This window comes from Charadrius vociferus, unplaced genomic scaffold (assembly GCF_000708025.1).
Source record: "Charadrius vociferus isolate BGI_N301 unplaced genomic scaffold, ASM70802v2 scaffold206, whole genome shotgun sequence".
NCBI classification, from domain to species: Eukaryota; Metazoa; Chordata; class Aves; order Charadriiformes; family Charadriidae; genus Charadrius; species Charadrius vociferus.
In genome coordinates this window covers 1229193-1241585 of record NW_009649137.1, presented here as the reverse complement: position 1 = coordinate 1241585, position 12393 = coordinate 1229193, and the positions used below count along the sequence as shown (strand labels likewise).

General features: G+C 38.9%; 1 protein-coding gene across 1 annotated transcript in view; it reads right to left on the bottom strand.

The window, feature by feature from the left end:
* The window catches only part of SYTL5 (synaptotagmin-like 5), a 58415-nt gene extending 52949 nt beyond the window's left edge, over positions 1-5466 (bottom strand). Inside the window, exon 1 of the mRNA XM_009888359.1 lies at positions 5348-5466. Coding sequence (XP_009886661.1) covers positions 5348-5466 — 119 coding nt within the window. The remainder of the gene's footprint in view (positions 1-5347) is intronic.
* Positions 5467-12393: the final 6927 nt, after the last annotated feature.

The window sequence follows — 12393 nt, the reverse complement described above, 5'->3', positions numbered from 1 at the left end:
GCACAATCCACTTGCTTTGAGTCAGGTAACTTCTCTTTTTTTTTTTTCTTTTCCACTTCAGTAGGATTTTGGAAGGCTTTTTATTTTGAAAAATTTACCTCACCTCCTCTCTCTTTTTTGAAAAACCACTGTCAAACGCAATGGTATACATGATTCCTCAGTTTGATTTTCAAATTTCTCCTGCATCTTCCTTCTCCCTACTTCAAATAACCTTTTTCATCTTAGGATGTAGAATGGAAGAATCCTGGTATTCCTAATTTTATTTTGCCATTCCAAATTTCCAGAGTTCAAAGAATCATAAAAAATTACAGTTAAAAGGAAAAAAAAACAACCAAAAAAACCCCCCAAAACACAAAGCTGTACTTCACCAACTATAATGAAAGACATCAGCAGTTTTTTTCAGGAAAAAAGTTCATATATATGAAATTGCTCCAGTCTTGCACCTGTTCTTAAGAAATTCTGTTTCCTGCACAGATGAGCTGACACATCCTACTTCTGAAGCTGTGCAGCTGTTAACTTAGAGAGTTTTTCAGTGCAGGAACTGGAATCAACACATTTCTGGAGGCTAAGGGAGAAAAGAAATTTCCTCCCCAGGCTGATTCTCAGTACCTTGTCCAAATTCAACCAGATTCCCTCCACTGCCCAACACAATATTTGGAACATAACAGTTAATATTATTAACATTTCACAAAAGGATGGGCTATTACCAATTTTCATCGAGATCTCCTTGCAGTGTAAAATCTAGTTATTTGGGTACCTGAAGTATTTTTTAGGTTCTTATTTTATAAGCACAGATTTTCACATTTTGCTTATGTAACAGATCTGTATGATAAAAACTGCCTTTACAATATCTGAGTATGGAGGTATATTGGTGACAACAAAAGGAAACGGAAAGGGAAAGAACGATTTGCAAAGGAAAAGAGAACCAGCATAATGAATGGAAGAACAGCCCAGTGAACAGAAGGAAAGGAGGCATGGGAACTGAAACTATACTGGATACTATAACGAGGACAAACTTCCACAAGCTGAACCTTTTTCTGAGTAACTCCCTCATCCTCTCAACTACAAACTGTTACTAAGATTTTAAAAAAAATAATAAAATAAAATGCAAATTGCTTGTTAGTTTCTTCCTAGACTTTGATAAAAGACATTGCACCCAGGGTATGAGAATTAATCATCATCATACTCCATTTACCAATGGAGTATCCTCATACTTGAAGAACACTGGAGAGCAAAACAGGGATCTCTATGCTAAGAGTACCGGCAACAGTAACTACTTTTGATGGAAAAGTCTCTGGTTCAAAGAATAACAATGTGTTAAATTCACCTGACAAATGAGATATAGCTGCCAGACAAGAAACCTCCTAACTTCCCATACATGTATGGATGAGCAATATGCTTTGATGTAAGAACTCTTTCCTTAAAATATTTGTAAGGCAGTTTTGCAAAAACAGAGACCACACACAATGCTATATGCTATCTTGCAATCATTTTGTGCTTATAAACACATCCAGATGTATAATCAGCAGATAAGTCAATCCCCATTCCCATTACTCAAAATTGGGTTTTTTTCCTAAAGTATTTGCCTGTAGTTACCACACGGTGGTATCCATGCTAACAGTTTCTGCTATATCGTAATTAAGTTAATACCCTAAATTGGTTCTGTGGGTCTCTTTGGGCAGATATGGAGATGCCATTTTAGTTAACTGAAAAGAGAGGAATGCCAACTTTCATCTTCAATATAGAACTGGGGCTCGTGCAATTCTTACACAACTTGTGACAATCAAAATACTGAGGGAATCATTCAAGTAATAACCCAATAAAGCCTTATCCTTGGAAGAAACTGGCATGTTCCTTCTTTGTTTACTCAGTCCAGCAATTAGTACTCCGGTGTCTTCATTTCTAAAAGTGCAGTAGTCACAGCTTTGCTTCCTAAAGAATGAGAAGAACCTTAAACACCATCTAGGAAAATAGTCAAGGTAAGAAAGCAACATACATTAGCATGAAGTGTCACATGCGTTTGCTCTGTGGTAGCATAATAATATTGAGATGAAGAGCTAGCTCCAAATGCAAAATGCTATGACCATCAGACCCCGTTCCCCCATTCGGTGTGTGTAGCACCACAGCTGGGGAGGATGCAGTGGCGCTGCTGTTGGAATGGAACCAAACCAACAACAGTTAGATGAAACACGCTTAGTACATGGTACACCCCTCTTTGGGCAAACACGTTCTTTCGATTTAGTATTGATTTCACGACTTGTGACACTAAACATTAAATGTGATAAGGGTTTTCATAAAAAGGGTCTTAAAAGAGAAAAGCTATTTAAAAATAGTAAAAGGATGGGGAAGTATGGAAGAAGATACCTGTTTCAGTCCAAAACACTCAGTTCAGCATGTCTTGACTGGATGCAAGTTTCTCCCAGCAACTCACATGCTAAAAAATACCCCAAATTTTTCACCCTTGGTATGGTCAAGTTCACTATTTTCAGCTATTTTAGCTCTATGTAATTTCATGATTTCACCCAAATAATCTTAGCATTTGAAAACAATCATGACAGTCATTTGACTGATGTCAAAAGTACCGTAGAGCAATGTTTAGAACACTGTAGGGCATTTGCACAAGTAATCTACTAACAGCTTTAAATCAATATCCAAAGGAAATTTCCAGTCACACAAGATGCACACTTAAAGCACACAAACCCTAATATTTAATAAGCAGGTTGCTTATTTGTATCATCAAAACTAGACCACAGAAAGAGTACTTGCTGCCTTCTGTGTTTCCCTCACGTGTAGGTGAAATATTTGTACATCAAATAAAAATACAAGGACAGCCACCTGCACTTCAGAACACAAGTATGAGCAGTGACATTGAAAATAACTCTTAACAATTTCATTATTAGGACATCCTCCTACGCTTACTACTGCTTTCATGTTGAGTAGAAAGACCCTTTCAAGTTACAATGGCTTTTGAAGACTAATAGAAACAGAAAAAACAATTATGCAAACAGATTCAGAAAGAGTGGAACACATTAATAAAAATTCTTCAGTACACTGTACAAATAAGCGTCTTGCCAGAATGAAAAATGCCTTGAAAATAAATACAAAGGGACCTGTTCTCCTGCAAAGTACTTCAATAAAATATATAACAGATTGCACCAAATGGAATTCTTAAGACAACAAATGTTCCTCTGAAGTATAGTTATAAGCCATAATTAAAGATATCCTTGCCAAGCTGTATTCAGAAAGAAAAATTATGAAGTCTCCTAGGAAGCAGTTACCCACCCAGTTCTTTATAGTTTGTATATCTTGGAAGTCTTTTACAGACTACATTCCACCATTATCAGGCACAATATGGTCTAGTGACAATTCTCCAAATACACTCTGAATCTAAAACCAATTGGTTCATATGCAGGTGCTAGAAGTATGCATAAACATCACATTGCATTGTCAGTGTCTCTTCATTTTCAGCCTTTTCTTAGGGTGCTCTTTCCATTTGTACCAAAACACACATAGGCCAATACCACCTGTTGCTTTACTGAACGGCATCCTCCAGAGATGCCTTGGGTTCTCAAACTCAGTAGGTTTGGCAGAGTGACTTCCAGTAGTGCCAAAAAGCAGAAAATTAGGGGTTTTAAGACATTGTATTAAAAAAAACCAAAAAACAAAACAACAAACCACAACAAAAGACCCAAACCAAAACAACAACAACAACAAAAAAAAAAAACACCACAAAACCTCAGGGGTTTCAACTTTCAACTTGATATGGGGAATCAACAGTAGTAGTAGAAAATAAAGCTTTCTGGGAGTTTGAGAAGCTAGCGATCTGATACACTGCTGCACTTCATACTGGTGCCTTTAATGGATGTCTACTGGCACGTCACACATTTCCAAGGCCACCACCTTAGAAAGATGAAATACTTACTTTGAAATGCTTATCCTATTACAAAACAGAGCACAATGCCTGGAACAAACAGTGCTCCATCTGTTCTCTTGTGTTCTGTTTTCTTCTTCATCTGACAAATCACGAACACGATGAAATGATTAATTTGCCCACACCAACATAAAGAAACACCTTTCCTTCCAGTCTTGCAGCACAAGCAACAACCAGTTTTAGCCCACCCCATTTAGATGAGCCACTATGTTTCCCCAGTTAAATGGGCAGCACACCAGTAGGGGCATTGCACTTAGACTTCGTTCTCTCAAGGTAGAAAGACTTACAAAACCGGTTACTAACTCTGCACGGATTTCCAAATAGTAGTTTTACACAAAAGGAGCCTCAGCAGGTGCTGGACATACATCTCTGCAATGCACAATGTCTAAAATGCTTTTTGGCAAATCAAAGGGAAGAACAATGCAGCCCGGCCTTGGAATACACAGACAGAAACCAGTAAAGGCTGGAAATCTTCCCTTTGTCATCCATGACACTCAGCAGCCTCCCCAACCCCAAGTGCTGCACACATCCACACTAAGCTTGTTTCTTAGAACCGGCACTGTATAAAAGTTTAAAAGGGCAGAAGGGAGAAGTGAGAGGAAGCAGCAACAACATACTAGAAAAGCATATGAACTTTTGCAGAATGGATACTTAGCCGAACTAACTGAATTTGAGTCATCTAAAAGAGCTGACTCTCAGCCTGCCTCCACACATTGTTCTCTGAACTTCGATTTTTACCTTTTTGCCTCAGAAAAGAACACATGGACTCTCATAATACATTGAGTTTCTACTTCTCCCGTCAGCGACTTTTGAGACCCATACTTGAGAACTTCAATTTTATTTATTTATTTATTAGTAAATCCAAGTCATTTGAAAAATGAAGTGTCCCTCCCTCTCCCTATTCTGTAAGTGCTGCAACAGAAAGAAAAAGGTCATTGTCTTGTATTTGCCCCGTGGTGTATGGACTCCTATACAGAGGCAGACACCTACTTTCTCTGCCTGCAACATCTTTCAAACTTCCCCTTCCACAGTCAGCTCTGAAGGCACAAAGCATACAGCTCCTCTCAGAGGAAGAAAGTTCAGGAGCCTTATTAAAGCCTTCCATTCATGGGGAGCAAATTCAGCCAAACTGGGCAGAAATCTACCAAAACTGAAATTTAAAAAAAAAAAAAACTCTGCCATATATTACTGCCCTTGTTATCTTCGATACTTTCTTTTTCCCTTGAAGCAACGGACAAAATCTTGTTTAGAGGACCTCATACCAAGCAATTTTCTTTCTTTTTAATATGCCTTCCTTTAACTGTGCCACCTCTCACCACTCATCCTTCTCCCGGTGCATCGAGAGAATCTTCACTGGGTGCCATACAAGTATCTGTATCACGGAATATATTTTTAAACAATAATAACAAGAGTTACCTTATCCTTTTATCTTCTACTTTTTTCAGATATTCATCTCTCTTCAATACTCCCAATATTGTTTCCCTTTCATGCTCCAACAAGAATGACAAATTGATGATCTCCAAGTGCTTCGTCATGATTCTTCAACAGCTGCTCTTTCAACGACTGCTTTCTCCAATCAATTCTTCCAGTGATTTTTTTGCACAAGTCCAAAGGCACGCTTGTATCAGAGCTCAAAGCTCCACACAGTCAAGAGGTATTTTAAAAAATGCTTCTTTAAGTTAACCAGGTGTCAAGATTGCATTGCTTTGCCTTCCAACTATGCAAGAAATAAAGGTTTCTTCTTTTTTTCTTCCTGAAGAAAGCCAGTCATTCTCCTGATTACTGAATTCCCCCGTGTTCTGCCTGATGCTCAGTGGCACGCTGCAGGCGTTCAGACTGCATTCACAAACAGCTGCAGGATCAACTTCCTGGCATAATTGTAGTTTGCGTCCACAAAATAGCTGGATATATTTATTTCAAACTACCTGAAAGTCAAAACAAACAAGTGTAGGTGATTTTGACATTACCATCACAGTCTGATCTGAGAAAGGCTTAATCTAGTAATGGTTTGAAAGCCACCAAAGAATGGCTTGCAGACTATCAGGTTATCTCAGGAGTTACTTATACGTCATGTTTTCTATGTTGTTGTTTATTTACTCGCTAATGTTTGATTATTATGCTCCCACGAGGGCTCTGCAATTATCCTCCTACTGCAATACATTTAAATGACTATATTCACCTTGTAATACTTCCAAACTAACAGCAATAAGCATGGGGGCGGGGGTGGAGGAATGATTCTACTTATTTCCCTGGGATTACTTTAAGGGAAAAGTGAAAAATAACAAGTGGAAGGGCTTCAGAGGATAGCTCTAAAGATAAGACTCACCTCAAAACAAGTATACACCTGCATCTCAGCAAGTCATCCATTACACTTGCTTCACAGTCAACTTTCAAGGAGTGATTTATGCACTTACTGCAGACATTTAATTTAGCATGACATGTTCTAGAAATGCCCATTCCCTTCCAGGAAATATGGCAAGAACTTAGAGTGATTTATTAACCTGTAGCCACCCAGAAATAAGACAAATTTAACTTCCCTCCCCACCCCCCCCTCCCGAATCATTTTGGTTGGGAGAGATCTTTAAGATCATCAAGTCCAACCATTAACCTAGCACTGCCAAGTTACCACTAAACCATGTCCCAAAGCACCACATCTACCTGTCTTTTAAGTACCTCCAGGGATGGTGACTCAACCACTTCCCGGGACAGCCGGTTCCAAATGCTTAGTACCCCTTTCAGTGAATAATTTTTTCCTAACATCCAATCAAAACCTCCCCGGCACGTCTTAAGTCCATTTCCTCTTGTCCTATCCCTTGTTACCTAGGAGAAAAGACCAATACCCACCTTGCTATAACCTCCTTTTGTTCATTTCTAAATACAAAACAACTTCCAAACAAAACCAGAAGAGACACCTTAGTCTATACTGGAACTCTGAATTTGACCCTATTTGGAAAGAGCCACTGGGAAGCTACTTGATAAATATTTAAAACTTATAGTTAACTGGTTGGAAAATCCAGCCTTCACAGTCTCATAAGTAAACAGAGTTTCACACTGAAACAAGGCATGACCTCCAAGACACTTTTCCTTAAAAAAAAATAAGCTATGTGACCAGATACACATTGTACTTTGAAGCATACACACACTATATACACTATACAAACATAAACCCATTTATACACAAAAAAAATGCATCCACATCATCATACATAAGTGCAAATACCTATGTGTGCATACACAGGTGCACATATACTATAAGATAATGCAGATTTATATTATACATGCTGGAAGAACTAAAACAGCTTTTAAGAAATTTATATTTATTTTTTTTTTAAAGCAGCCCTTGTTTCGCTAGCTTTCAACAGTTTGGAAAGGTCTTGACAAAGATAAATAGCACAGAGAATTGAAGGAGTAGTGTTCACAGTCTAAGAAAACTATGGGTATAAGACAAGATACCCTTCTGTTTCCCAGCCTAACAACCACTGAAGAAGCAAATACTGTTGCCAATGGCATCAAATGAAATTCTTGTGTTGCTTTTCACCAGCTACTTCAGAATGAGTTCTCAAATACCCCATTCCCCCAGTTATCCGACTATTTATTAGTAAGGGATACGAATGTCATCATTTAAGTTCAAAGGAGATTTTTGCTCATATTAGTCTCACATAAGCATGGGAATGTCTTCTGATATTTTTGTAACCTGTTTCAATTAATCTTTAAAATTTTCAAATTAATAACAAAATCATAAAGTATACACAACTGGCATACAAGTATTTTCACCTATTTTTTTCTATTTTTTCTTCTTTTCCTAAGAAAACAATAATATAAATCTCACTGTTTCTGTAATATGGATCCAACTCTCCGTGTCACTTTTATCAGGTAAGAAAATGGGACAGAAAGGTCATACACAAACTGAAAGCACACAAAAAGTCAATGCAAGACAGAAATACAAGTCAGGATTGCCAATTATGAGCTTACTATTACTGAAAATTGGGAAACAAACCAACCGCAGACTACAACTTTTGGCTAGATTGCTATCTTAAACATATAAAAACCAGGTGAGTTAGAAGAGGCTTAACTGAAAAGTAAAATTACTGAAAAGAAAATTGTTTCTGCTCTGCCTCAAACCAGGACAAAAACACACATGGAAAAAGTTTACTTTGGTTCTCTGCATTTATTTTAAAGAAGAAAAAAAACACCGGACCATTGTGTTTATTCTTAAGTTCTTGAAAATTGTGTTTCCATTAATACCATAAGGCCAAGTTACTTGTAAGCAAAAGGAAGAAATCCAACGTGTGAATTATGCTTTGTTACTATCAAGGCGACTAACTTCTTTCTTGAACTGCGTAGTAAAATGCCTGCTGAAAACAGTATTTTCATCCTAACTGGATCCTAACCTCGGTGGGGTAGGGAGTGTGGGGTATCGGCATAAAACTTACAGAGCCAAGCTCAGCAGTCAGAGAATAAGCTAAGTTGCTTGGCTGGTCAAGGTGCTCCAAAGTTCTGCTCACAGGGTTTTCAGGGGTACCATAGGTCACACACAGCATTATTCTGACAGGCTTTTTTTTTCTTTTAACTAAGAAAAAAAGACAAGTTTTATTGAAAAATGGAAACCCAAGAGGTTAAGGGGAAAGAATGAGCAATACAATTAGAAAGTTAGGACAATAAAAGTGTTAAAAATGGTCTCTGACAGCACCATTATTGTCTTGATGAACTACAGGTCACCGTGCTTCGTGCAGAACGGTGCAATGGTACGACAAGCAGGCTGACAAGAACATTCTACCTTGTAAGACATATTCTGGTATTGGGAATTCAGGGAAGAGAAAAAACACTTGGAAAGATTAACTTGCCATCTGGCCATATTTTCTGAGCTTTGTTTTCTTTTAACTCTAAAGAGGTTAGTACTCCTGTCAGAATATCCAAAAAAACCCACAAAAATTCCCTTTGGCTAAGCATGTAAGCATGTCGCCTATCCTTGAACGGAAGATTTTTCTCTCAATACAGGGAGGCACATATGAAAACCAAAATTACTGAGGTGACATGCCATAATTGGAAATCCGGTTATTTAATTTGCTACCTGGAGCATAGCATCAAATATGTAGACTCCGGAGCAGAACTAAGCACCAGTAAGGGTGAGGAGATCACAAACTGTCAGATTAGATGGACTCAAAATTTAAAAGGAGTGCTACGCTCTCCTGTGTCAGATGTAAATCAGCTGAAAGATCATTCCATTAAGCTTCTTACAGCTTGCACCAGTGAGTAAATCCTAAACCACAGAACATGCACCACTGGCAGCAGTGGCAACACTTGCAGGTAGAAAGCAGGTAGGACCTAAATGCCACACTAATGGAGATCCTTCTGAGCCACGGATCAATAGGCAGTCGCAGCAACCCCTGGCTATGCTCAGGAATAGGTGGGGAAGAGGTTGGATTTAGGGGCCAGCACCAGTGGTGGGGGTAAGAGGTTTGAAGGCATAGAGAGTGGAAGCATGCAAGAAGATGTTAATGGAGGAAAGAACGGAAGAAATATTCTTACTGCCCACGGGCACAACTTAACACTGCAACTGATGTCTGAGTTACCACTGCCTTCCACGCCATTCGAGACTGGCTTAGAAAGATCAGAACAGACGCAGTCTAGTAAAAAAAATTCTGGTATCTCACGCTGACAGCTGACCTTTTAGGTGAACTATGTGGCTCTTGAACAGAAATTATTATATAGTCTTGTTTGTAAAGACAACAGAAACTACATTAGAGTTTGCAATATAGAGAATAATGAAGAGTATTATAATGTTTACTAAATAGACCCAAATTACATTCACGTTACCCACATAACAGAAAGATGTTTGTAGTAAAATCTGTTCTTGAAGAAAGACTATAATCAACTGAAGTTTTATTCTATTTGCAATGGGGTTTGTTCCTTTCTTTCTATTTTTTGCTGAACATACCTGGGAATAGATCCTTCAGTCCTATTTATGACAAAAATCTTGTGGGTTTTAACTGTCTTTACCATGTAACAGTGGGATTTGGCAACTGTCAGGAAATACAATCTTACCTGCTTATGTGTTCAAGCAACACTGTGTAGGTTGAAATATCTTGTGAATCAGCAAAAACATTCTGTAGAGACGGGATGGCAGCCTCTTTAATGATCTCAACTCAGTAAGACATAAAACCCACCAATGACAGTCTTAAAAAACAGCATCTTCAAGTTTCCCGTATTGCTTTGGTGGGGGAACACAGTCTCCAGCACAACACTGAGCACATTGGCCATACAGCTTTTGCGTTCAGGGCTGCAGTAACGTATCTGATGCCGAAACAGCCCAGTAGTTCTGTCTGCTAGCTGTCCAACATACGTGTACCAACCAGCTAATTGACATTAAGATTTCGACCCACCTCACCTTCCAGATTTTCTTCCCCACTATGGAATTGCTACTGAAAAATAATAGATTTTCTAACAAGACACTGCCTAGCTGCCCAAGCTTCAGCAAATATCTCGAGAGAAGCTTGTATTTGCTCACACAGGATTCTTTCTCAACATGTTACACTCATGACCTCTGCCTAGGTGATATTCTCTACCCCAAGCCAGCTGAAGTACTAGCAGCAGTTAACTTTGCATGAGCCAAGTTTTCCCAGTTCTTAGATAATGTTACTCTCTGAACACTATCTTTTAGGACTGAACATGAAGCAGATCTACTCAAAAATCCCTTGTCCCTGCATCCTACTTCACTCCTGCCTGATTAGACAAATTTTGCATTGAAACTCTGATAACACTGCCTTTATTCTGCCATGTGCTGGTACAAGAGGTAACAAAACATCCCCTACCTCACAGCAGGAGACCTTCTGCTTTAGCTCCCATACCTTTTGTGGTAAGTGGTGGGCATTTCTATTATACACGTAGTTGTTAAACAGAAAGAACGGTAATAGCAAAACCAGCAGGAACACTTGCTCTGTGGAAAAGGAGACTAATAAGTAATGAGACACTATTTTTAACAAACTACCACTTAAGACTTCCCTGCTTTAGACAACACATGATTAGAGACCAGTCTTGTATTTCACATGAAGATGTAATAGGAAAAATTGCACTTCTCCTCTCCTGCACTACTTTTTGCTCTCTCTCTCTAAAAAGCCCAGAGTAAATCACCTGACAAAAGCTGAATTATGAACCAGTTTAGGGTTTAAAACCGAAAGAAGCCAGCCAGCTTTTAGAAAGTGACAATGATCCTTTCAACAGACTTTTGATGTTTTATTAAGCACCCTTGTGGCTGGTTAGGAAATTTTGTTGTTTTCATTCTAAACTAAGTGAAGATTTCACACAACAGAGCATTTGAGGAACACTAAAATTCAGATTAGGACACACGGAAAAAATGCAAAGTCCCCTAATAGGATCTGGTTAGTTGCAATCTATATTCAATTTGTAGATAAAGCATTAAAGTCCTAAGTTGGAATAACGCAATGATCTAACATTGGACTTGCAAAGGAACTAGTAAAGGAGGAGGAATGAAGTGACACAACGGCAAGACAGTATGTAAGCGAGCCTCTCGAGTATGTGGTTGATATCTGTCACCTCATGAAAAGAGGTAGAAGAACTGCTCACTGGGACTATCTGCATGCTTTTCCCACTTCTCCTATCCCTGTGGAAAGGGATTTCTCGAATGGAGTCTTCCTCTCTGAAATTATTGTTGAGGGAAGATACATTAGAAATAACAGACTCGTTAGCACACAACAGCTCTTGCAAAATTATAACTTCATAATAAGGTACAGTTTATCCTGCAGTATACCTTCATCCACTGTATGTAGGTACCATGCCTATCCAAAGAGCATTTGCTCACCCACCCAAGGCAAAAGAACATGCCTTTTTTTTATTATTTTTTTTTTATTAGCTATCTGCTAGCACAGCTGCTTGTGAAATACAGGACCTCCAAAACCGAACTTTCGTTTGGGATGTTAGTTACAAGCTAGAAGACGTACAATGAATCCACTGCAATCAGCTACATTTGTAGATACCACAGGTGCAGTGACCACTGCTGTCACTGCCACATGTACCTTCCTGAACCCAGCAAATCAACAGCTTCATCTGCACTCCAAACCACTTTCCCCTCATTTCTCCCCCATCTTCTCGGGAAGGAGGCGAAGCATCCTCCTCCAAAGAGACAGAGGCAGAGCTGAAACGAAGCGAGATGATGGGAGCAGAATTATCCTCTTTTCTTTAATGGCGCTATTATCAAATTGCTTGATGCAAGAAATTACTCCCACCGCCAAGCCATTATGTTTACTTAGCAGGAGCCAATACGTGAAACAATTTAGTGACTCAGCAACAGAGGTAGAATTTTCCACGTGCACTGACTACAGTGGTACAGGAACCACAGCATCACCTCACGTTGCTTGAGTGATGGAACCTTCACCTACTGCTGGTGGGAAGTTCTTTGCCATCAGAGATGTATGGTCTGCACTACACATATTTACTAGCACGGG